A 26082-nucleotide genomic window follows, 5' to 3' on the forward strand; every position below is an offset into this window, starting at 1 on the left:
GGCTAAAAGTGAGTCAATAGAATAAAGGGAGCCCCTGAAAGCGAGACTTGCTTAAGACGGTTAAGGTATGTGGGGGGGAACAATGTGTTGGAAGTTGCTCTGGGTGGTTTTGGTGTACGAACAGCGCTCCGTTGTCATGGTGCAAAAGCAGCTAAAAGGTAGTTGAATTTGTTACGAAGTAGTTACCCCCTAGCTGGTCGAGTATATGCATGTTCGAGGAACTTCTTTGCTATGCAAATAAATATTGTCTAAATATCCCTAATCTTCCTTCTCCGCATCCGAGATTTTTACAGCCGAAGCGCATTCATGATTGGCAGCACAAATTCATGAATGTTTTGCTGGAGAGGCATTCCCATAGACCTTTGCACAGAATTTCCAACATTTGTACTCGCTTTGTCTAACATTCTGTACTTTTTGCGTAACATGGAATAGAACGGAAAAGAACTGAGCGAAACAGGGGAGCAAGCAAAACATGGTCTTGTACGAGTATTATGATATATATTTCTTGTACTTTTTTTTACAATATTATGCACTTATGGACTCCAAGTCCAGACAAAGGTCGGGGCAGCCTAACAGCCAAGAAAACCCGGAGGAGGGAAGGCAAAACAAAAAAATGTCTCCGGCATAGAAAGGGTTGCGTGAATGGATGGGATGGATGGTGATGGTGATGGTGATGGTGATGGCCGGGGAATGGGAATGGAGACCGTGAGCAATGCCCTTTCGCACACAATTCTCATTTGACACCAGCTGGCTTCTTTGCCCGTTTCGTACGTCTGTGCAGCTGTCGACATCTTAACATTCAAAAGCCAACAATGACAACGACAACGACAACGATGGCAGCGACAGTCAGGGACTGAGACTGCGACTGAGACTGGGGCTAGGACTACGAATGGTACTAAGACTGGTACGGAGGACGACCTGCTCAAATGTCAGCGGTATAGTGTCTGGGCTCTGCCGGAATTAGCAAAATGCAGCTACTTGCACGCAATTTCTTTGCAAGACATATGAAGAAGAAGGAACAGGAGCAGGAACTTGGGTGCCCAGGGACTGAGCAGGGCTGAGGACTCTGGGCGTTGGCTGGAGCAACAGCCCGAAAGGATGCTGTGAGGAAGTGCGAAAAAAAATGTTGAGTAAAACGAACTCACATTGACCATTTGCCAAGCGAAAAGAGCCAGCCGAGTGATTTTCCACCCTCTAAGGATATTTCTCTGCTTCGTGGTTCGGAGTTCGGGGTTCGGGGTTCGGGGAGTAATGCAAGATGTGTGTTTAAGCAACGATTTCAGTTTGAGACTGAGACTTTTCTTTTTTGGCTTCTTCCCTTTTTTCCGTTTTGCTTGTCTGCTCAATATATTTGCCGTCTGAATGGACGTGCCAAATGTTGAGGCAATAAGTTTTGTAGCCAAAAGAGAAATTTATATTACGTTTTAATATCACTTTGGCTAAGTATTTGACGCTTTAACAGTGGCAGAATCCTTTCCTTGGGTGAGATCTTTCCCCTCCTGATTAGCGAACCAAGCGAACGGCGACCCCCGACATAAGTAGCCAAGTGAAGCATCTGGCTAAGAGACTGACATCAAGTGGCAGCACCTGTCCCGTCCGTGTTGTTCTCTGCCGCAGCTTGTTGGGTATTTTTAGCTCCAAGTGTGACAGACTGAGCTGCAGATGCGGTTTACTTAAAAGATTATTAACACCTTTTTGCCTGAGCCAAAAGCGAAACTCTTTGTGGCTCTTTGGTCCTCCCCCTGGCCATCTCAGAACAAGATTTCCACGAGTCTTTGCGGCTTATCGTTTGCTAGTTTAGGTTCAACACATTCTAAGAGAAACTTATGTACTTCCAACTTAAGATCCGTCTTAAAACACCTAGTCTTGCGCGCGTTAACAAACCATCCAGAGCGACATCCACTGACAAGTCCCTCGTGGCAGTTGAGATTTCAACGCTGCACAAATGCCACCATTTGGAGCTGCCGTACTAGCGATCTCAGGGCAAGGTAAATGCTTTTAGTGTGAAGACATTTGCTTGCCACGTTTGCTGCATGTTTCTATTTAAGAGACTGGCAGAGTACTCGTGACTATGCCCGATACACACACACACACACATCTATCTATCTAAAAGTATCTATCTATCTGTGCATGCACCTATCCATCTCTCTCTCTTTCTTTCTCTCTTGCACAATGTCAACGTCAAAGTGCAAGTGGCATTATAGCAAAGAAGTCAACAGTGAACAGGAAGGGTGGTGGGTTGGTGGGATTGTGGGGTTGTGGCAGAGCGAAAAGCAAAACGACCAAAGCAGAGACATAGACAGAGAATGACGGTGGACGGTGGACGGTGGTCGGGGAACGGGGCAACTGTCGGACAGCCTTCTTTTTTTTGCCATTAAATGCAATTTTAAAGTCAATTTTAACTGGAAACCGAACGCAAATAAATGCTGTCAGCAACAGGGCAAGGGGCACAGAACAGGACACAGCTATTAGTGGAGAGTGGACAGACAGGAACAGGGAATGAGAGGAAACAGAGTAAATGTTTTAGGTAGCAGAGAGGCAACAACTGAGTTAGAACAGCATTGACAGGCGTTGATAGAAATCGAATTAGTGCAGGCGTTGCAACCTCAGCGAGTGCAAAAAAACTATTACGCATACGTCACGTGAACACGAACAGAAAGTGGAGCTGTGGTCCCAGTAGAGGCAGTGCAAAAATGATATGCGTGTGGCATCTGCAGCTACCTTTATGTTTACAGGCAATTAGCATTTTAATGCCGCACCAAACAAAAGGCACCTGCAGGTGCCCAAGCGAATGATGCGAGGGCGATGAAAGGCGGTGCTCGGCATCCTATGGAGAGCAAAATGAATACGAAGCATGGGCATGACGTTGATGGAGGTGAATGCGAGTGGCAATGTTAAAGCAAAACATTGCCCTGCCCTGCCCTGCCCTGGCCTGGCCAGAACAGAACACAACTGAGAGGACACAAGGGGCACAAGGTGCAGGATGCAGGGCGCAGGGTGCAGGCAGGTGCTTGCCTGGTCGCGCACGAGTTGGTTTTCATTATTTTTCATGTTCGACATGAGCGCAAATTGCCGGCAACAGGCGTTATAGGCCATCAGAGGGCCACACCACATCCAGTTGAATGAACAGAATGTGATAACTTTCTCAAGTAACATTTCAAAAGTGAGTTGATGAATTGTTTTTAAATCAGAACTTGCACTGAACATAGATTTTCTATTTCATTTATTATTAGGAATTTAATTATAGTTTTCACATTGAAGTACTGGACACGACACAAACAATTATTCAGTCAGGAAATGCGATTAAGAGCTGGATGTCATCCACGTCTGCTATGCTTCCTCTCCACGCAATCGAACGTTCCCTTCAAATTGTTCAGATCAATGACGATATTGCCGTTCCTGGTGTAAAATCCTCCGTTGCATCCCTGAGGCGCTGCCACACAGTAGGCGACACACAAGCAGGCGACCAGCAGTAGCAATACGAAAGTCCTTGAATCCATTTTCCAAGCTGTAGAACTCTTCGTCTCAATGGGCAAAGTATAACTGATTGTTCAGGTGACTAGTGAGCGAGATTATATGCGAACTTAGTCGAAACGGGAGAATCCCACAGTCAAGCTCGAAGCCTAAGAATGCGGCATATACTACGCAGATAAGCCACTTATATGTATATACATACATAGGTACTCGCATCTATAATAGCAATAATAATGTATTATATTTATCAACTGACAAGCGGAAAAACAGGTCAAAGCGTTGCATTAAACGCTCGGCTTACCAGCTCGAATCTTGGCACTCAAAGGAGGAATTTCCAGATTAAAACTTATCTATTTTTTTGTCTACAACCAGCACAATAGAGGCATGAAACCTGACAACAGCTGACAGCTTAAATCTGAGCCCCTTCTGAGCGGCGCCACTGGCTTTTCAATCCGCTCATTGCTAACCTGAAACCTGTATCTTTATTACATGATTATTATAGACTGGGCATTTTTGTTTCTTATACGCCAAATCAATTGGAAAATTCTTTCTGACGTTCTGGGAATTGTGTGTGTTTTGAGTAGGAAAAGCTCATCCGATCGGGTAGGCTCTAGTTTTGGCGAACTGCTCTAATTCTTGAGATTATTAATAAATCTCTAAGCGCTCTATTACGAGTATTACAATCGAGCTAATACAAATTGTTTCACAATCATTTATGAACATGATCTTTCAGCAACAATTACTGATGCGGTTTTGCGTTGTTTTAAATTTCTTTACATTCATTTTTGCATTATTCAATTAATTTCATAAGCTGTCCTTGTGCGGATTGGCGACCTGTAAGGGTATATAATTTTCGGCGCGCTATCGGTTTAAATATTCTGCGAAAACTGATAAGCTCTCGAACTATTTATAGAACAAATTACACTCAGTGCCTGCCTCAGCTCTTTGCTTGAGCTGAGAGTTCTTCTGAGGCATGGTGATGCATTGTGGGGATCCATAAGTATGTCCAACTTTTTGCCACTTTTCATCTGATTGTTTTGGAAATGCTTGTGTACGTACGAGTTTCATCGACTCCATCAAATATATAATGCTTCAATTCGACTTTTATTTCTGTTCGTTTTCCTCTCTATCTGACCTCTAAAGACTCTGGAGTTGAGTATGCATTAAAACGGAAGCCAGCGCAGCTAAAATGGAGAGCGAACCTGTGTCAGCATCATGATATTGGGATTTGCTTTTATCTCGTTTTTTCCACGCCGTGAGGTTCAAGTCTCTGGACCAGCGATTGGATGACCCACCGGAGACGTGCTCCATAGGTGGGTGGGAGGTGGACAAAGGTGTGTGTGTGTTGCCATTTCATAAATGTTTCAAACATTTCCCGGTCAATCTTTTATTTGACCAAACAACAAAAGGCAGGTCGAAATGGTTGCTCCTCACTTTCCGGCTTGCCTCTTTGGGGCCTGCTCTTTTTTCTTTCTTTTTTCCTTCTTCCTGTCGTTGTCTGGCCAGTCGCTGATTTTGTTGTTGGCTCTGTTTTTGATGTTGCCACGTCTGTTGGTGTTGCTGCTGGTGCTGGTGTTGTTGCTTCTGTTCATGTGGGTTGATTTTTAATTAATGGTGCTTCGTATGCGTTTTGCGTCAGGGCCAAAAACTTCCGGCCAGCGGAGAGGAGGGGAAAGGACAGCCAGCACCAAGGGACAGCATCTGCGTATGCTCCGTGCTCCATTCTCGCATGATATGTGGGTGCGAGCGTGTTGTCCGCAAGAAACCGTTTGCAAAAACAAACAAACCAAACGAAAACCCCGCAAAAATAAAAAAAAACCCCACGCATACAAAACAAATTTAATCGATATTTTGCGGAAATCATAAAAAATTATTTATGTATATCCACGCACTTGGCAACACGGCTAGGAGCGGGTCAGAGGCCCAGAGAACCATGTGGCAGCACCAGGCTACGCGTCGCATTAAAACTGCCTTCATGCGTTGATTATAACATTTAATTGTTATGCTCTGCCTTATTAATGATGACTGTACGTGTTGTTTGCTCGTTTCTGATTCTCTCCCTCAAGTCGTAAATAATTTCATAATTAAATTAAATGGAATTAAATTAATGCGAGATCTTGATGCCGCAGGGCAAACAAAACAATTTACCATTTGCGCAAGAGAGGAAAACTTTCCACCCGATGAGGGGGGCGGCGCTAAGGAGACACTTTGTGAGAACAATCAATCAAAATGCTGCAGCAGAAAAAAGAGCAAATCGCTTGAGTTGGGGAGCCATTGGCATTTACAGACCTAAACAGTGGGACCAAAGCATGCGAAAATATGGCAAAACATAAATAAGTTTCAGCGAAAAATATGTGTTTGTGGCTGCTAAGATTTGGAGACTAAGATGTGTCACAGTTTAAGTTAGAGATCAGCAAAAAGTGTGGCTGATCTTTTGATCTTTAGCCAAATGTGTTCAATGTTTTTTGGAATAGTTTATTTTCTGATAAATCCCCAAAAATGCAATTCGAATGCAGAAATGTCTTAAGCATTTCGTTGAATCAGAAATACGAGGAATCTTATCAGCATGTGATTTCTATAAAGACCGAGAGCAAGGCCCCAAGTTGATCAGTTCGTTTTGGTAATCTACGCCAGTAATGTCAAGAATCAAGGATCTACTTTCGGTCGCTTTGCTGCTACTGTCTGCAGGCGGAGCTCTTGGGAAGAACTGTGGCAACTCCCAACACAAAGTTTGTGTGGCGCGAATTTTGTGCGAAAATGGAGCTGTCATCACGGACGGACACACATTGTTTTCATACCGTTCATTGGTAGACGGCAATGAGGGGTGCGATACCACCGAAGTCTGCTGCTCCATCGCAGATAAGGTGAGAAAAGCTGCTGTGGCGATCTGTGTAGGTTAGTTGATTGCTCTCTTGCAGGTGAATAGCCCCGTGGTTGAGGTAGATGTTGCCACTCCAACCGAATGTGGACATCGAAACGAAAAGGGTCTGCACTACACCATGACCGATGCAGCGAATGTGGCCCAAGTGGGTGAATTCCCCTGGATGGTGGCACTGCTACTCAAGGCGGATAGCACATATTTGGGTGCTGGAACACTGATTCGATCAGATGTGGTGTTGACGGCCGCCCATGTGGTGGCGAATCTCCAAGCAGGACAGTTGATCGTCAGAGCCGGCGAATGGGACTTTAAAATTGAAACTGAATTGAATCGGCATGTGAATGTTGATGTGAGGCTCATCGAAAGACATTCGGACTTCCAAGTAACGACGGGAGCGAATAATCTGGCACTGCTCTTCCTGACTACACCACTGAAGACTCAGCCCCACATCTGTCCCGCTTGCCTGCCAACAGCGAACAAGATCTTCGACCACACCAGATGCCTTGTCAGCGGCTGGGGCAAGATGACGTTCGAATCCAACTCCTACATGCATATATTGAAGAAAGTCGAGGTGCCCGTGGTGGATAACGCGCTGTGCCAACAACAACTGAGGCGATCCATCCTGGGCAGCAGCTTTGTATTGAACCCCAGCTTCCTTTGTGCAGGCGGTGAACAGGACAAGGACGCGTGCACGGGCGATGGCGGAGCCGCATTAGTCTGTCCTTTGGCCAACGATAGAGGACGCTATGAACAGGCTGGCATTGTCAATTGGGGCGTTGGCTGTGGAGCGGAGAACATTCCGGCTATCTATACAAATGTCGCCCTCTTCCGACAATGGATTGATAACAAGATTGCGGAAAAGTCTACGGTAGTCTGCAACTAATTGACCAATTAATTTGGCTGTATGAAGTTGAGGTAAGTGGACGGCACACATCCACCAAGATCAAAGCGGACTCTAACCTATCAAACGACTCTAACGAACCAGTAATGATTCCTCATTTCAATTCTCTGTAAACTCTGTAAGCTTTATGAATAATAAAATGTTTTCCTCACTGAAGCTTTCTGTAGCTGATAATTGGGAACGTGAGGGGCTGATTAGAAGGCTTATATTAAGCTTATATTGATTCTTGTTGCTGAAACTCCAAATCGTTTTACTAATGGTAAGCGATCCTGCTAGCAGGACACAACTTCCCAGGCACGATTCCGCACAATCAAGCCACTGTGCAAGGAACTTCCTCCGTCGCCTGCTGCAAATTATTCCCACGGTAAACGAGGTCTATTGATACTGAGAGACAGCAGCCAAGGGGACGACAGGGCACAGGCAACACTGCCAAGCCGCAAAGAGAGTGGGCAGCAGGCAGCAGCAGAATCAGCGACCAGGACCACAACACCGCACAAGAGCGCACAAGAAAGAGAGAGAGGGAAAGAGGGAGAGAGGGAGAGGGTCAGAGATGATGCGAGGCAAGTACTTGGCCAGAAGCACGGGCAGCGCTTGGACAACGGGACAGCAGCTCACGCACTCGCAGCAGCTGCGGGCGCCATCAAAAACTTCTGCTTGTGGCTGGGCGCACTTTAATTTCAATTTGGGGTCGACCTCTTCGGCGTCTCCTTTCTCCACTGTTTGGAGTCGGCGTACCACCCATTCACGAGCTTCAACATCACCGCAATGAGACTTGCCCCACGGCAATTTATTGTTTTCCACTTTACGCCGGAGCCCCGTCCACGTCCCAACGGGCAGGCGTTAGACCCGTTCCGTTGTCCTCCTGTCTCGTCGCCTTGTGATTGTTTTGTTGTGTGTTTTTTAGTGTCCTCCGTAAATTCGGGAGTGCCCTGCTGCCCTGCCCTGACCTGCCAGCCCCCTGAGCATTCAGCGATTGAGCCACTTGTCAATTGTAGGCACTTCAGAGGGAGAGCAGCGAAAGCAATCGCAGTCGCAATCGGAATCTGAATCGGAATTGAGGCGGAGGATCCACTTACCATGACAGCATTACGCTTGAAGTCCATAAAGTTCTTCACCTCGGCAGCCAGTTCACGCAGCAGGATAATGCCGTCCTTGCGCTTCACCTCGATGTCGTTATCCTTGAATCGCTGCAAAATGAACAAACGAAAAGGCAAATATTATTTCCAAACATTTCTCAGTACATTTTATTGCCGTCAACTATAAACCGATGGGCCTCGAGATTCAGTACACCAAAACAGGGTCAAAGGGGTCATAAAACTTTGGCGCTTCGGTTATTGTCCAACATAAAATTCAGATGTACTTCGACAAGGAGGGAATGGAGGCGGTTTCTATGGCTGCAGGCAACTTCTAAATTGATATTAAATTGATTCTAATGCCTTTTATTAATTTAATTAGATATTTATTGGCTGTACGCTGGGCTCCAGGCAATTAGCAGAGTTGCTAAAAAGAGTTGAGTGAGCAAAAAGGTCCGGGAGGAGGACTGGCACAAGTGGCCATGGAATTAAATTATATCTATTATAGGAAGCCACACTTTTGATAAGCAAACAAGAGATATTAAAGTTAAGTATAACAACAAATTGTAATATAAAATAAGTTTTTTTATCCTCATCTTCCAGATATTCCTGGCAGCCATTAAAGGGTATATAAAAATGGGTATGGATATGGTGTAAGTTAGATAGAAGGATAAGGAGCTCTGCCTTTGATTGGCTCAACTATTTTTTCATCTTCAATGCTTATGATTACCATCGTTCTCACTCTATCTCCTTTCCCTTTCGTACTGCCAAATGGTCTAATGAAATTTCACATTCCATTGCACTCCACACTTTTCTTAACCAGAGAAAGAAACACGCACACATTCTAGCTTGAGATGGTAGCCGAGAGGAGACACACATTTAGTGGCCAAGTTAATGGCTTCAGAATTTTGCTCTGATTTTTCCAAGCTCCCACACACAAGGCGGCGCACACGCACACAAAATGGGTGAAGTCCGTCCTCTCTGCCATTATAATGAGTTTGCCATTGAACGTGTTGTCATTTGTTTTAATGGAAAATTCTGATGAGTTTTCTTTTCTTTTTAGTCTGAGAATTCCCATAATCATAATCGAACAATGAAAGAGGAAGCAGACAGCAGCCAGGCAAAACAAAAAAAAGAACACTTTCAGACAATGGGAGCAAATGCATTTTATGACTTTTTTATGCATTTAACTGCCACAAATTAGTAATTTCGAAATGAAGTTGAGTGGAGGCAGGGCCACGCCCCACGACACAGATCGACACATTTGCAAGCCCATTTCAAATTGTCACTTATCAAACAAACTGTCAGTTAAATTATATTTTTGCCCATCGCATTTGTAACCATCAACGTCGCTGCATACCCCAGAGAGACACAGAGAGAGACAGAGATACAGAGAGAGAGAGAGAGAAAGAGAGAGCCTCAGTGTGAGTGTCTCTGTACATGTCTCCGGCGAATTAATTAGAAAACTTTTCTTAACTGATTCAGTGCCAGCAGCAGAAGCATCAGCAGCATCAGAAGCAGCAGCAGCAAAGGAGAAAGCTGCTCGTGAATACTTAGAAGTACACTGGAAGACAAAGTACGAAGGCTATCGCCCCCATTAAAGGCTACACAACAGAAGTGAGCTCTACTAAAACGCGAAGAAAACAGATGCCAATGCTTGAAAATAAATAGTTATAACCATAAGAAAACTCGAACATCTTATGGATGCAGCTGCTGATTTTTGAAGTTTTGTTCCTGTGTACTCCATCGGTGAGGGGTGTGGCAACCCACACCAGAGAGCGTGCAAATATTTGTGGCTTGAGCCCAAAGGCTCCCATGTTCCATTTGCCTTTTACGAGTAGCTCTCTGTGTGTGTGGGGGTCTGGCCGCAAAACTAAAACTGCAAGAAGAAAACTCTTTGAGGCATTCATTAGTTGGCTAAAGAAAATGTCACACACACACACACACTCACACATGAATGTTCGGAAAAAAGAAAGTATCTCTCTCTCTCTCTCTCTAATTTTCTTTTTCTTGGAATAGCCATCTCTGTCCCAGTTGTAATCCATTGAGCATTATAAATTCTACACGAGGATTTAAAACGCCCAAATTATGTCGACTGCTGCACTTGGCTTACAGACATATCCGCCCAAAGCGGCAAGAGGGGCCAAGACAGAGTAGCCTCCTGAGAAGTCTCCTCAGGATATTAGCAAAATTGAGCTTGGCAATTGGATTGCTTGTGGGTAGACTGAAAAGTCTCTGGAAGTGATTCGAAACGAGAACGTAATTGATTATGGCATACAAAACGGCAGGAAATCGATTTCGAAATGGCATTGGCAGTGTGTTCCAAACTTAGCAGGTTGCAAGTCCTCAAACTGACTAATTTCTAAGCCATAAAACATTCAACGAAATACTAAATATAGACCATCATTGTGACTATTTAGGATTATGAGTGAGACGTTAATTTGGTTACTTTTCAAATGTTTTTCAGATGATTACAGATTGTGCAATAGATTAGATTGGGGGGCAAACAACTTCCATCAGCTCCGATAAAGTTTCCACCCTTATAATGATTTATAACATCTGAAAATCCATTAGCAAATCTATTGCCAAATCAAAACGATAATGGCCGATGGTTAAAACAAAAAAATGCGTGGAGGGGTGCAGCATAAAAAACAGAATCAATGAAATACATTTTAAATGGGAAAAAGAAAGCGGACCGGAGCCCCCAAGATGCTAGCCGTTGCAGTGGGCGTGTAGTGTGGGGCAGCAGTGGTAGCGGCCACGCCCACAAAAACCTCACACAACTTTTATGCGATTGCAACATTTTATAAAGCAATTTCCACGAGAGCAACATCGAAATGCAATGCACGCCTGAAGGACACGCGCGTATGTGTAAGAGTGTCCCACTGCGGAGGAGGCTGAGAGTCGGGTGCCTGGTAGATGGTAGATGGTAGATGGGTGGGTGCAGAGAACTTCCATATACAATATGTATACAATATGGCTGGGACTCGAAGGGAGCGAGCGGTTGCAGCAGCAGCAGCAGCCATAGAAAGTTTTTCATTTTGCGGTTGACTCTGGAATTCGAAAATGTTGCGCAAGGCGAAGCCCTAAGGCGGACTGCCTGGGTGCGTATGCAGCTGGCGCAAAACTTTAAGTGGAGCAAGGACAGGGCGGCAGGATGGGATCACGGGGGTTTCGGATGGGATGCAAGGAGACTGAGCATTCCTGAGCTTTGCTGCCCGTGGCTTCTGCTCCTGTTGAATTCCGGCACAAGTTAAGCAGCTTACGCATGCAGGAGTAGCTCCAGCTCCAGCACCAGCAAAAGCTTCATACAGCTGCAGCATCATCTACCTGATACACTGAGCGAAACAGAGTAGCACTGAGGCAAGAAATGTTTTAATATTGAATGCCAAAACCTAGTACCTTGGGCGAAAGGTAGCTCGAGCGAATTGCTGCAAGTGTATGTGCTCCTGGCCTGCTCCTGGCTGACTGATTATGTGCTCAAGGGCCGGGGAAGCCCGGGACTCTCTGTCCTGGCCTGGTCTGGTCTGGTCTGGTCTGGCAATGCGCTAATTAGATTTTAATGAAGATGTCGCTGGCACCCTTCTGGTGCGCCCGTCCTCTCCTGTTGGCAGACCCTCCCGAGGAGGGCAACAATGTCTCGCATCAACGCGCATGTTTCCATGAGCAGTCAGGCGGAGATTTCTTTTGCAAATTTCTTCGCATGGCAAGGCTTCTGCTCAGTCCTACTCCGCCATTTTCCAATATTAAAGTTAATAGTTTTTTGCCCACTGCAGCAGTTGGTTGGCTTTTTCTTCTGTGCGTGGACTTTCTCCGATTTTTTCCGCATCACGAAAGCTGCATTTAAGTTTTAATTAGCATGTTTTTCACGTTTTAATTGCTAGGTAAAAAAGTTACTTAGTTATTATGGCCTTCTGGAAAAGGGCCGGGCAGAAGGGCTTCTCTTTGCCAGCTATAATTGCCTTGCCGCTGTGTCGAGTGAATAGCAAGGGTAGTGTTGCCAAACTTCATTAAAAACAAAATCATAGATCCAAAATGTAACACTGGAAGGCTTGGTACAAGTTTCACAATGATTTGCTTTGCAATCCAATCATAATTAGAATAATTATTCATAAAATGGAAGCGCAAAATGGAGCGCTTCAAAAATTATAAATTCCTTTCCACAGAGAATTAAACAAGTTTTTCGGAAATGTTTTGCTGCATGATTTCGTGGTTTCCCATGAGGTTTTGCTTCATAGAGTGAAATCAACTTTAGTTCTCCACATCCATGTAATGGATGTACTCTCAGAGGATTTAATCAAATTAAATATTTAATTTGCTTTATACTTTCATTAAGGATAGACCCCAAACATCCGGCTACACTCCCATTCCAGACCCAGATCCGGAGCCGGAGCCGGAGCCGGGGCCAGCCCTCACTTAACATTTGTTTGCTCCAGCAGCTGTATGTCATGCTCGCATTTTCGCCACCAAACGACAACGACAGACTTAAATATTTGCATAGACAAGCACTGGCTGTATATATACTCATGCACATATGTATAAAGTTCCCACCTTCATCAGAGGCAAAGCAGGGATGTGGTTGGTTGAGTGTGAGGGTCTGCCACCCAAATGCATTTTGGACCGCATAAAAGCCAGTGGAGTAGCCTCCATGAAGGAGTGGAGCTGCCCTTAGCCAGTTCGGTGGCTCCACCGCCCTCAAGTGCGTCGCCGAGTCGACGCCTTGATTTACGATTAGTCTCTTTACAGTCCGCAACACTGTTCGCCACACACTTAGTTAGCCAAACACACAAAACCAACTCGATCCGTCTGCTCCGTCTGCGCCGCACCCCAGTCCCTCCACAGACCGTAAGCCCATTGCTTTGGCCTTTAACAAGGCCTTTGTATTTGTCACCAAACCCGGGAAATGAAGCAGAATCAGAGCGTGGACTCGAAGTTGGTTTGTGTGCAGAAGCAGCAAGAATCGGAGTATGAGTAGTAGTGGGAGTGGGAGTGGGAGTGAGCAAACAAATGACCGACAATCTGCATTTTAGTTTGTAGCCTTCGAAAAATTATAATTGCTTAGACGCCCGACACAAAACAAAAACGCAAAGGCAAGAAAAGGGGCTGGTCTACAGAATTGCAGCTGCTTTTTCCGCGAATACCACTAATCAAGATGGAGACTAAAAAACATAATTATTATCTGTTTCTGTTTCGTGGCTTAAGTGATGAAAGTTCTGAAGGATTTCCAGGAACCTAAAAAGGTTAAACTATTATTTTAAACCAGACTTTCAATTCTTCCCTTTCTTATGAACTCGCCTTACAGTTTGATTTCTTTCTGTATACTTTGAATCGTCGCGACGACCACTGCGAATGCCAAGTACAAGTGCAGAGAAAGAGCTGAAAGATGCAGGGCATAATGCTCGTACAGTACATTGCAAGCCACTTACACCATTACAAACTGGCCAAGAAAATTAAATGGAGGTGAAAGCAGAAGCCAGGGCGAAGGTTGAGCATAACAAAATAAACTAAAGCACGCGCAAAATTTTCTATTTTTTTAATTTTCCTTTTTATTTTTTTTGCAGTTTAAAAGTTGTGTATTACGTGCAAAAGAGAACATGTTTAAGTTTATTTCCATGCTAAGAAATGGGAAGCAAACAGAGAGAAAGAGAGAGAGAGAGAGTGAGGAAGAGGGAGAGAATCTCGAAGAAATGCGCAGCCATTTTGCAATTTCGACTTGAATTTGACCCATATTTCACGGCAAGTAACAAAGACAGAGAGAGAGAGAGAGAGGGGAGACGAAGCAGATGGCTGATAATGATCACAGCTCGACTTCATTATCATCATCTGCATCATCGTTAGGTACACATCATCATTTGCCATAATGGCGTCACAGACGTGCGAGTGCGAGTGCGAGCAAGCGCCGCACAACAAACCCAGCGAAGGAGATAGCAAGAGAAAGTGTGGGAGAGAGAAGGGGAACTCCTGTCAGTTGGACTAAGCAAATGTGTAACACTTTGTGTACTGTCATGTTGTCGATGGAGTCTGTCTCTGTTACTCGCAAAGTTGGGGCTTAGGGTAACGTAAGCATGACAGCCAGCTTGCAACATTTTGCGATGCTACGAGTACTAGTCTCTTATTAATCAATATTCAGAGTACCAGCAAGACTTCATCTGATACAGCGATCACCTTTGTCTCCGATTTACGCAGACATTGACACCATCATTTCCCTTTTAACACGAGCTGCGACCAAGGAATAAGCGCACTGCCTATTAGTAGTAACATTTAAGCTCATTTTTGAATTGGAATTAATTGAGAGCACTCCATCTTAGACCTTAGAACACTCAGTCTTCAGTCTGACTGTATGCTGTATCTGTCTCAAGAAAATAATTCATGGCTTAGGTAGATATATTTTTTAAGCTAGTCAGCGCTAAACGCTACCAGGCCCAGGGCACAACAAAAATAAAATAAATGAATATGCGCCACGCACAGGCATTCCACACACACACACACACACACACACCGCTCTTTTCTTTTTCCCATTCTGTCCCCTCACCCCCCACACACATTTCTGGGTTTACTGGTGGCAGCCATTTTGTCTTTAGAGAGTTGTTTTTGTTGCTGCTGAAGCTGCTGTCCTGCGACGCCTTTCGCATAACTGAACGTGTGCGCTGCATTTGTTTTACATTTTATTATGCTACTTTAAAATGCCAAGCAAAAAGTAGCTCAGCAAAACAACAAAAAGCAGCAGGACAATACGGGAAAAGCAGAAAAAGTGAAGGGAAAAGGACAGAGCGGGGATAGCGAGGTGCAAGAGGCTCCCTCACCCACAGAATTGTTTGCTTTTCTTTTTAATTTTCCTTTTTTATTTCGTTCTTTGTTTGTTATATCTTTTTATTATATTGCAAAAACATATTTTGAAGGACAAATGTCAGGTCGATCGAAAGAACAAAATTGTGCCAGCCAAAGTAGCAGCAACCAGAGGAAAGAAAGAAAGAAGAGTCCTAATTGAAATAATATTGTCGCAGCGCCTGTCAATAGTGTCCATCCGGGAAGTATTTTCGAGATAGCCAAACAGTGGATGCTGTTTTGTGGGTCAAACGTGTACGTACGAACTGCCCTAAAGTTTGGTTTTAAAAGCGGAAAATCGGCATGGAAATTGAGAAAATTCAGAAATGAGAACATTTTAGCCCGGAGTATCCGGTCTCTCCTCTCCCACTGCTCATCAGTCAACCTGAAGCGCTTGGCATACCGTCCGCTTGTCAATGCGGAATCCTTTAATATTATGCTCATTTTTTGGCATGCCAATAATTTTTTTTATGCACACAATTTATTAGCCTATGCTGGCAACAGAACCATAGAAGGTTGAAGGCGTTAACAAGGGATAGCCGCACCCGCACCCGCACCAGCACCCGCGCACAGGCAAACAAACAGACAGACAGAAGGGCAGATAAACATTCTTTCGCACACACTTACACACATACATGCACACAATGCCACGACACACACACAGACACAATCACACAAGGCCATTTCAGAACAATTCCGTTCACTTCCAGAGAACGCACCACGTCGCGTATGCTTGATATTTAATTCAATCTGGGCGTAGGCTCTCATTTTTTTGTCGCTGTGCTGCGCGACGTGCGCTTTAAATTAACACAAACAAACATTGTCAGCGACAGCAGAAGCAGCACCACCTCCACCCACCCAACACTAGAAAGGCAATGATAACACACACACCCATACACACACACACACACACACAGCAACAACAAGTGAGAGCAACAGCAACAGCAACAGCAACACGGCACTTGACAATTACAGACTCAATGACAGTCACAGCCAGCAAATTTATTTGCATTTTAGCCGCCTCTGACTCTGCCTCCTGCTCTGACTGTGGATGTGGTGGCATGGGCTTGGGCTTGGGTTCGAGCTCATCCCCAGCATTATTCCTTTTCTCTATTGTTTCGTACTCGCACTCTCACCCAATTTCGCTGCCTTTCGTGGATATTTATTATTCCAAATATCGCTAGTACTTTGCCTCTCTGAACTAAAGCGAATATTTTTCTATTGGTTAAAATTTGTTTGATCTCGATGACTTTCCAGAGTATTTTATGTTCCCAGCATATCCACAAAAGAGAAAGTTGCCAGAGAGTGCTTCAAGTACGAGTATGTAGATCTACGCATACACATACACAGAGCACACACACACACACACACACACACACACAGAATAAAGGCAGCCCACTAACTCATGTACGTTTGATTAAACGCAAAAATACGCGACTGCCTGAGGATGAGAGCTTTCCACCATCCGCAATCCGCCACCGCAGACCACGCAGTCAACCAAAGCCAAACACAGCCATGCTTATTAACATAGATAGCACGCAGTCACATACTTACGCAACTCAAAAGCCACCAGCGCTTCACCCACTGCTGCTACTCGCTGTGCCCCCTCAATTAGCCTTATTTGTGTTTAAATTGCATTAGGGCCAACAGCAAAGAGCTTGGAAAAAGGAGCCAAATTAGAGAGCAACGTCAGGGCCGGAGGGGAAACACGAAAAATTGAGGCATTTGTTGGTTAAGCCTCTCCGAAGCCTTGCCATCGTCTAAGCATTTATCTAAAAATGTTCTCTTATCGATAAGTAGAACTAAGTGCCCAAAGAGCTTAAGCGTATTTGTTTCGGTTAAAGCGCCAGACATGCCCAATACCATTAACCAAACAAATGCCCTTTGTTGTATCCATTTATTGGCATTATCTGATACATATCTGCATGTCTTTGGTTGTACATATGTTCTGCGTCTAGCCATGTGGCTATATTTTGGATAATTACTTACATTTTTGATCTCGTTCATTTTGGTGAATTGTCGTCCAAACTCCCACAGATCAACGCCGAACTTCAAGGCCCAATTGCGAACTCTGCAAGAGAATAATTAGCAATCAGTGCTTAGTATAGCTTAGTATATATATAGAAACATTTATTGGATATGCTGCGTATATTCTACTTAATTTAGAACGTGATGGCGCAAAAAAAAAACCCTCCGACCCAGCCACGGCAACATATGGACATGTGGCTGATTAAAAATCAATTTAAATCGATTTTCAATTGCGCATAAATTATTTTCAGCTAATTGCTTAAATGCATTCAAATCATTCATTAAGCAATAAATTGCAGGCTGGCCATCATTATGATAAATGTATTATACGACTAAGAAAATGCACACATAAAAGAAAGGAACTACAGACCCCGACCCGACTCAAGTTCAATTCACTTGAGAGGACCCAAAGACATCAGCAAAACTCATTACAGAATGGACAGGGGAAAGGGAGAGCGATGATGATGGAACTCTCAAGGGCCGAGGTATGGCAGCGGCAGGACCAAGAGCCAACTATTGTGAAAACATTTGCCAAACATTTATAATCTAAACGCGAAAGTCAAAAGCAAAACAAAAGCAGCACAACGAGGACTCATAAAACAAGCCAAGGACCCGGACCCCGACCCGGACCCGGACCCAGACCCAGACCCTACAGACCTATAGCAGGACCCAAACGAGAACTGGGGGGCAGCAGAAAATTGAAAATAAAATAATAAAACATGAAATCAGAGACCAGACTCAAGGCGGGCCAACGAGAAAGTTGAGGCGAGGCGTTGATAAAACAAAAATGAAATATTACAACAACAACAAAAAAAACGGCAAAAGCAAAGTCAAGTTGAGCCCGAGCAAAGACCATGCAAAATAATGCTCCCAAAAATATTTGCACAATTTTATGGCATTATCTGCAATATCAATATGAGGAGCAGGGGGAGGAGAAGGGCAGACAGAGACAGAGACAGTAAGGAGGAAGCAGCCCAACCACAGGAACGCTGCGTATACGCAATGTTGATTATGTTGAGCCGGCGGCGGCGAGCAAAGGAAGCAACAACGGAGGACAACGCTTCCCTATCTAGATACAAAATAAGCGCATGTTTATATGGTAGGGCTGAAGAGAGCGACAAGGACCCAGACCTCTCTGGGCGAGAGGCTTTCGGGGTAGCAACTGCAACTGCAGCCTGCCAGGCGGCTACAGACAAAGTTTTGTGGTACAGGCGATGCCAAAAAATGAATTTATATTATATGAAAATTGTATTATAAGCGGAAACCCCAAAGAGGAAGGGCTCCGAGGCGTACTTGCAAACAATGAAAACAAAGTGATTGAAATTGGATAATGCTGATGGCTGAAGGCCGGTGGCTGATACTTAGCTAACAAAAATAACATAAGGAACGTTGGTATCAAGGGCTGTTTATTAAATGAGATATGGAGAAAGTAAGTAACAGAATGGCATGCATTTAGGAAGATGAACATTTTCCGTTTCATAGCAAAAGATCACAAATATCGATCTGCAAGGTCCAATATTTTGGTGCTACTATCAATGCCAGCAACACAAATTCAGCTCATGTAGAACACATACACTCGTACATAGATAGGCACACAAAGAATAAGAGGAGAACAATGGGAATCAACTGACATACCCGAGCATAGATGCAGCATAAAATCCAGGCCAAGAGACTTCCAGTATCGGGATGACGCGTAAAGCAGAAAACAGCAATGAAAGGCCATCAACGTCACCTTCTTGGCCTGAAGTAGAGCTCTTTCTGAGTCTGAGGCCAGCTAAATAAAAAGTTACATTTTGTTCTAACCATTTCTTTTGCTCCGCTTGGCCAGAAACTTGACAATGGCTATAACCGTGTCCATGTGGGTGTGGGTGGGCGAGCTCAGGTGTGGTCCTAGTGACTTTCTATTCTGTGGCAGCCTTTTGAGCACGAACCAACCACGTATGTCATGCTCAAGCACCATATACACCTAAAGCCATCGAACTAGTTTCGTTTCGTTGCTTCTCCTTGTCTTTTCTTGCCGCTTTTCGCTTTTCTTGCAGCAAGTCGATACCGAGGCAGGTAGGCTCTGCCGTCTGAGAAACAGACAGTCAGACAGACACCCAGGTCGTAGGGGTAGTAGTAGTCCCAAGGAGTAGGTCAATAGGTTTTGTGCAGTTTTGCATCATTGAAATTGAAATGAGTTTCTTTCCAGCCCCTGCCTCTGCTCGAGCAACGCTCTTCAGTGCTCCAGTGGCAGACTTGAATGTGCAATCACAAGGGCTCATATCAACGTCCTTTCTCAGTGTGAGAGTGTTCTTAAAGCAACATCAACTGAATTGCCAACAACTGAGATTCCACATGAAAATGCACTTGCAGAACTGACTCGCCCGTTGAAAAATTAGCACAGCATACAAATTTTGAGTTTACCTATTCTTTATCCTTATTACATGATTATACACAATTTTCACATCAATTTTTGTTTAATTTCTATTTCTAGTTGTGTGGACTTTTAAATCAATCGGTCATCCGCAGGCTGCCCAAAAACAGAATCATGTAACAGCCTTTTTGACACAAGCTGTGCCTTTTCTTTTGGCCTTAAAATTCTGGCCATGGCACGTGACCCACACTGAGTCAGGGGAAGTGGTCTTTTGTTGACCAGGAGGAGGATGGGCTTAAGCAAACGAGGCATGCATTAAAATGGCGATGCCTGCCACTGAAACTGCAACTGAAAATGAGGCAAGTAAATGGGCACTGGCACAGTCACTGGCATAGGAGAGGCATCGAGGGGCTGACATTGGAGGGGACAGATGGATAGAGCCGCTATTGAGAGCTATTGAAAATGTGGACGGCCTAGGAAAACCCCTTGAATGGTTGAAGGCCGCCAAGAAGAGAAGCGAAAACAACTCTATAGAATCCTCCTATTCTTTATAAAAAGAAATTCGAGTATTTTACATAGTTGCCAGAGTAATGGGCCCAGGCCCTATACTAAGATAATTTTTAGCTCTCAAAGCTAGAACTTAATTCTTCTTCTAAGTACCGATTAAGAATAAACAATGACACAGTTTGACTTGTTTGATAAATCATATGATCATTCGATAGATAGATCAAAATATAAATAAGGGTCAGTAATAATGAAGAGTTGTATACAATTTATACCAAGTACCCAAGTGCCCTGAATTTGTATTACGCGAATTGTCTGTATGCGTTTCTGCTTTTCAAATTTCCCGATTCTTCCCTCCTGCCTTTGACATGCTTATAGCTTAATCTGTCGCGTTTGTCGCTGATTAAAAATCCCATTTTGCTGCAACTACTGGTAGACCCGTTCTCGTATCTCGTGCAGTTGGTGTAGGGTGGCCGGGTCGGTGGAGAATAAAAAACAAAATAGTGTGCCAGACTTCTGTCACTTCTGTTCCCGGTGCTTTCCCTGCTTCTGTTCCAGATGCCGCTTAATGCACTTTCACAGTCGTCTCTCATAAGTAGTTAGTGCTCTGTTTGTTCGCCTCTGTTGATTTTATTTTATTTGTTCGCTTAATCCGTCTCGTAATTAGATATGCCACGCCACACACAGACGCTCGCTCCAGTCGCACTCCGCCACATTGTGTTAAATGCAAAAATTGTTTTAAGCAGCAATTGCGCCACTTGCAGATCCAGCAACACATACAAAAAGGAAACGATTTCCGGATAAAAGTGGAGTAGCACGAAGCACTACACTTTGAAAATCTGACAAGCAAAAAGACACTGGAGACAAAATGAGAGCTGACAGAAAGAAAGCATTTGTTCATGGATTTATCCGGATGGAGATATTTTGCTATTTGCTTCTTTAAATTGAAACAATTGGATGGCGCAGCGACTCTGCTGTGAGGTCTTGGCTGATTAGTGATTTATCAAGGAATAACGTGCCGAAAATTAAATATCGGTCGACGACCCAAAACTATTTTATATAATCCGTCAGGTTTCTATTTTTCACAAAGAAATTTATAAAGTTGGCTAAATTTAAATGCATGTACATATATTAGAACTCATACATGGCTTTTGTAACCGTTGTACTTTCCATTTGTTTAGTTAAATTGGAAGAGATATGGATGGCGTAGCGAGTTATCAGGATTAATGGGAAGCGCACCGTACAACACGATTGTTGGTTTTTGGCTCTGCCCGCGTTGGTTCTCTATCTTTGCGTCGATTTCTTTAGCGCCATTAGCTGTATTAAATAATTCAGTGGGCACCGAATAGAGTTCACCCTTTCGCTTGAAGAATCCCATGGGCTCAAATTTCTCAAGAGTCGCCTGTACTTGATCTGTGAAATTAGATACGGGCGCGTTAGACATCTCTGCCACTTGCTCCGATATCTCTTGAGGTGTTGAAGGTTTCCCCAGAGACGTCAATGCTTTCGCCACAAGCGCTCCAATCCCATCCAATTCTGGATTCAAACTTTTTTTTTGGTTAACCATTTTACGAACAATATATCTGAGAAATTTTATAATAACAGGTTATTTATAATGCTTGGGGCATATTGATCTAAAGTTCTCATAAATTCGTGTTTAATTTCTATCCAATCGTGTGGACTTTTAAATCAATCGGTCATCCGCAGGCTGCCCAAAAACAGAATCATGTAACAGCCTTTTTGACACAAGCTGTGCCTTTTCTTTTGGCCTTAAAGTTCTGGCCATGGCACGTGACCCACACTGAGTCAGGGGAAGCGGTCTTTTGTTGACCAGGAGGAGCAGCAGGAGTAGCAGGAGCCCTGGGACGATGCTGCCAATGCAACTACTTGCAGGAGGAGAGAGGATGTGCTTAAGCAAACGAGGCATGCATTAAAATGGCGATGCCTGCCACTGAAACTGCAACTGAAAATGAGGCAAGTGAATGGGCACAGGCACAGTCACTGGCATAGGAGAGGCATCGAGGGGCCGAGCGGCTATTCAGAGCTGGAAATGTGGACGACCTAAGAAAACCCGTTGAATGGATGAAGGTCGGGCAAAGGAAAAGCCAGCCAACGCTTTCGAAAGCTCCGACTTTATATGAAAAGAGATTTGGGTCAGTTATACCAAAAGCTATAGGCGCAGAGCCCAAGAGCAGGACCACTACCACTATCAGCGTCGCATTTGGGAACAGGACCAGAGCTTCATCATCAGCAGCGTCATCGTCATCATCCCATGACAAAACATAATCGTCAAGGCAGGAGCCCTAAGGCTCTCGACTTGTTGTTTTTGTGGCCCGGCAGCAAAAGTTGAAATAAATTTAATTGAATTTCCGCAGTGACATAAAGCAACTGGCAACATGGGAGGCAACCGAAAGAGTGTGAAGCCGGAAGAAAGAAAGCAACGAAAGAACGAAAGAAGAACTTTATGTTTCAAATTAATTAAATTTATTTTCTCCCATGTGCCGCAACATGTCAAGACAAGAAAAGAAGAGGAGCGGCATCAGGAGGAAAACCGTGGACTACGAAAGCGAGCTAAAATGTGAACTAAATCATCTTGATAGATACACTAGTACTAGACGCATAGTCCGTTACAGGAGCTGCAAAATACGTTTACCATAAATTCAAGTTAGGTTACCCATATGAACGACAGCAGTGCTAGGGATGGTCCCCCTCTTAAAGTTGAACAGAATTTATATCAACGAACGAGAAAGAACGCCTACACAAAAGCCGAATGCCAAAACTAATTTCAATAAATAAAAGTGACATTAGATACAAAAGCAACAAGGAAAAAAAAATCACTTAGTGGTCTCTGTTCCGGTTTCCGGTCCTGCTTTCATCTATACGACATGCCCATGACCGTTCCCCATCAGATGGCAGTTGTCCTTGCTTGCAAATGGCAGTTTGGTTTTGGGTTAATTAGCCAAGTGAGCGCTGCGGTTACGTGTGCTGCTTTTCCTTTCTGCACACACACACACACACACACACACACACACACATCCTCGTACATGAACACACACACGTGCAGGTCTCGTCCTCTCGAACGCTAATTGAAAAATCCTATTATGTATCCATTAGACACGCATACTGTCACAAAAGTATCTCAACCGCACATCACATGCACAGGCAGACAATTTTTCCCGAAAACCATCAGACAAAACTATCAAAAACTCCGCCATACTCGTATCTTATGGAGTCTACCCAGCGTATACTTAATATGAAAATGCTTCTTTCTTTGATGGCAGCTAAACACTCATTATTTTCCATTTATGCGCATTTTAAATGAGACTGCCAATCGCTTTGACATTTGCCCCAATATGTTTCTCGCACTTTACACTCGGCCGGAAAACTATGGCTTCTAAATGGCAAAACATTCTCTGCCAATCTGTGTGTGGTAAACAAAGTAATAATCATAAATAAATTGGCCCATAAGAGCAAACGAATGGCCAAAGTTTTGCACACAAAAGATTTTCGGACACATAAAAAACTGTTGACGCATGGTAAAAGTTATATGCGAAATAATTATTCTACTAAAAATTAATGGAGCATTGTGAAACCGATTTTGAGCGGATATAAATTTAGAGTTGATTTGATCTTTGCCAATTTGCCATGGATATTCTTCTCAATAGAAGTTGATGGAGTTGGATTATCCCATCTATTTCTATAACTGATACGTTGTCAAGTTACTATTTTTTTATTTGAATATTAAGTTACTTTCACGCGTTTTAGTTAGTTGAAACTATTATTTGGCCTCCCATTTGAGTTTTCAAAAGTATTTATTAATACTGCAGATAAAATCAACTACTATTTTTTATTATTACTAAAATGTATAGATTATTATTAAATTTTTCAATGAAGCCAATAAATTCACTCAGCTTATTGATGTGGCGAATGGTAGTATTAGTACTATATCGGAATGTCTGTGTCTGTCTGTAATCTGTCATCACATTGCATTCCCCATTTCACTAAACATTTTTAAATGTTTAGTTTTACAATTGAACGGAGGACTGAAAAGGCACATTTTCCCACATTTCATAACAGAAAATAGCAATGAAAAACCATAACAATTAGCATTTGTGTTCCAGCAGTCGGTTTGTTCAATTTTAGCCTGGACAGCGGACTGTGCTAAGCATTTCGTGTAGAATAAACAAATTTACAATTAATTTCCTGCGAAAGGAAATTGGCGGAATGTTTGGCAAATGCATAATTGAAAATGCTGACGCTGATGCTGGTTGGAGCTTGTCAGATGTGGATGTAGATGTGGATAATGGGCAGGACTTACTCGTTGTGGGGTATATCCTCATCCTGATCGGCGAGCGCAACAAATATGTGCATTTTGAATATCAACACGCCCAGCACAATGGCCACAAAGCAACTCCAGTGTTTGCTCTCCATGTTTGGTCTGTTCACGATTGAATCTCTGGTTTTGGTTTCGGGCCGGCCACTTTCAATTGATTTTTCAGTTTCCAAAAATGTATAATTATTTATCTTCGGTGAGCCCCGCACATGCGATAAAAGCCACAGAACAGTCCAGCAATTTTAATTTTATTTTTCACTTTTAATTGCTGTATTTTTTTGTTTCGTTTCTTTTCTTTTTACACTTCACTGCGCAACGGGTTTTGTTCAGTTCAATATATTTAAATTTACGGTTTAAAATTTATTTATAATCAGTAATTGAATGCAATTCCGTTGGTTTTAATGTGTTTTTCATTTACTTGGTTTGAACGCGTGTGAGTCGAACATTTTGTGTTCCCAAAAGTTTGTATTGCTTTTGCCGGATATGTTCAACATTTTTGCCACCAAATTTTAGTTCGTTTTCCTTTGGCAAGTGCTAATTGAGTTGGTACTGCGATATGTGGATACGATTCCTGTAAAGAAAAAAGACATTTTTAAATGTGGTGAATGTTTAAAAAGAAACTTTTAAAGCTATCTTTATAAGTAGACTGTAAATGAGAATGATTCCCATTTTAATCCCATCTTCTGTATAATCTTCATCTTATTTCCAATTTACAAAGAATTCATCTTTTATATATTTTTTAAAACTGTCAAAATCCCATACGGATAATCTGAGTTTTATATCCCCTCTAATGTTTGGCTGTTTATTTTTTGAAATATCCAAAATAAATTGGTGGACATGTACATAGTATACATTAAAACTTTAGTTTTAAATAACAACTTTCATAAAAAATCATTAAAATTCTCTACCAAAAGTTATATAATTATTCGCAATTTTTATTTTTATCAAAAAGAACGAGAACTAATTTTCAATAGCATTTCGTAAAGTTTATCTATCTCTCCGGCTCTCAAACAAACCAGAAAAATGTGTTTCGTACACGTTTCCACGATAATGGTCTGGCATGGGGCCCACGGGCAGGTTCTCTGGCTTCATGTGGGTTTGACCTAGAAATGCGTTTTCACCCACTCCCACTCCCACTTCGTTCACCCGCTCTCATCCTCACACACACACACAAAAGCATGAAGACGCATAAACATAACTCACACGTATGTGAGAGGATAACTTCGGGATGCTTTCGAACTCGAACTCGTTTCGCTTGGTCTGAGGCACATGCGCAGTGGGGGAAGGCGGCTCATTCAGTCGGACTAACTCAGCGGGTAATGGTTATTTTTTTGTATGGGCATGCCACCCCCTTAAAAAGCGCACATAGCCATACATTCTCCCCTGTAGCAGTGTATGTGTGTGTGTGTGTCCCCAAGGATATCGCGTAATAATTTTCATTAAACATGGCGCAAGCCTTTGCCTGGCTCCCGCACATAGCTTCCCAAGTTGGCCCTGGTATTGGGGCCATCTCCTCTCATTCCACAACAGCCGCATTCGCATGAAATAAAGACAATTTATTGTGGCCGATACGCACTAGTACATGTGCGAATTCCTCATTTACCATATACTCATATCTAACTAAGTACATACATATGAGTATGTACATATTTATAGAACGATTTCACACGCATTCAGTGTAATTTTCTGCCCGCCGTCGCCTTTGCCACT

General features: G+C 43.3%; 3 protein-coding genes across 4 annotated transcripts in view; 1 reads left to right on the plus strand and 2 right to left on the minus strand.

Moving 5' to 3' along the window:
- The window catches only part of LOC117584124 (voltage-dependent calcium channel subunit alpha-2/delta-3), a 34972-nt gene extending 10266 nt beyond the window's left edge, over nucleotides 1–24706 (minus strand). The window contains exons 1-3 of one of the 2 annotated variants that reach the window (XM_034272876.1): nucleotides 24358–24706; nucleotides 17141–17222; nucleotides 8330–8440 (exon numbers count right to left, since the gene is read on the minus strand). In XM_034272876.1, the coding sequence (XP_034128767.1) occupies nucleotides 8330–8440; nucleotides 17141–17222; nucleotides 24358–24470 (306 nt within the window). In that variant the 5' untranslated portion in view covers nucleotides 24471–24706. The remainder of the gene's footprint in view (nucleotides 1–8329; nucleotides 8441–17140; nucleotides 17223–24357) is intronic. The other variant, XM_034272877.1, reaches the window with a different exon arrangement.
- On the minus strand, nucleotides 3207–3573 carry LOC117584127. The gene has a single exon (XM_034272879.1). It carries the CDS (start codon nucleotides 3498–3500, stop codon nucleotides 3318–3320), a length of 183 nt encoding a protein of 60 aa, XP_034128770.1. The 5' UTR covers nucleotides 3501–3573; the 3' UTR covers nucleotides 3207–3317.
- LOC117584126 (phenoloxidase-activating factor 2-like) lies at nucleotides 6103–7409 on the plus strand. Its single transcript, XM_034272878.1, has 2 exons — nucleotides 6103–6338; nucleotides 6393–7409. Exons 1-2 carry the CDS (start codon nucleotides 6111–6113, stop codon nucleotides 7233–7235), a joined length of 1071 nt encoding a protein of 356 aa, XP_034128769.1. The 5' UTR covers nucleotides 6103–6110; the 3' UTR covers nucleotides 7236–7409.
- Nucleotides 24707–26082: the final 1376 nt, after the last annotated feature.

Source organism: Drosophila guanche, unplaced genomic scaffold, assembly GCF_900245975.1.
Source record: "Drosophila guanche unplaced genomic scaffold, DGUA_6, whole genome shotgun sequence".
NCBI classification, from domain to species: Eukaryota; Metazoa; Arthropoda; class Insecta; order Diptera; family Drosophilidae; genus Drosophila; species Drosophila guanche.

Coding starts and splice junctions, on each gene's coding strand:
- LOC117584127 (XM_034272879.1), bottom strand. CDS start 3,500: ATGGATTCAAGGACTTTCGTATTGCTACTGCTGGTCGCCTGCTTGTGT.
- LOC117584126 (XM_034272878.1), top strand. CDS start 6,111: ATGTCAAGAATCAAGGATCTACTTTCGGTCGCTTTGCTGCTACTGTCT. Junction 6,339..6,392: donor GCTGCTCCATCGCAGATAAG/GTGAGAAAAGCT, acceptor GCTCTCTTGCAG/GTGAATAGCCCCGTGGTTGA.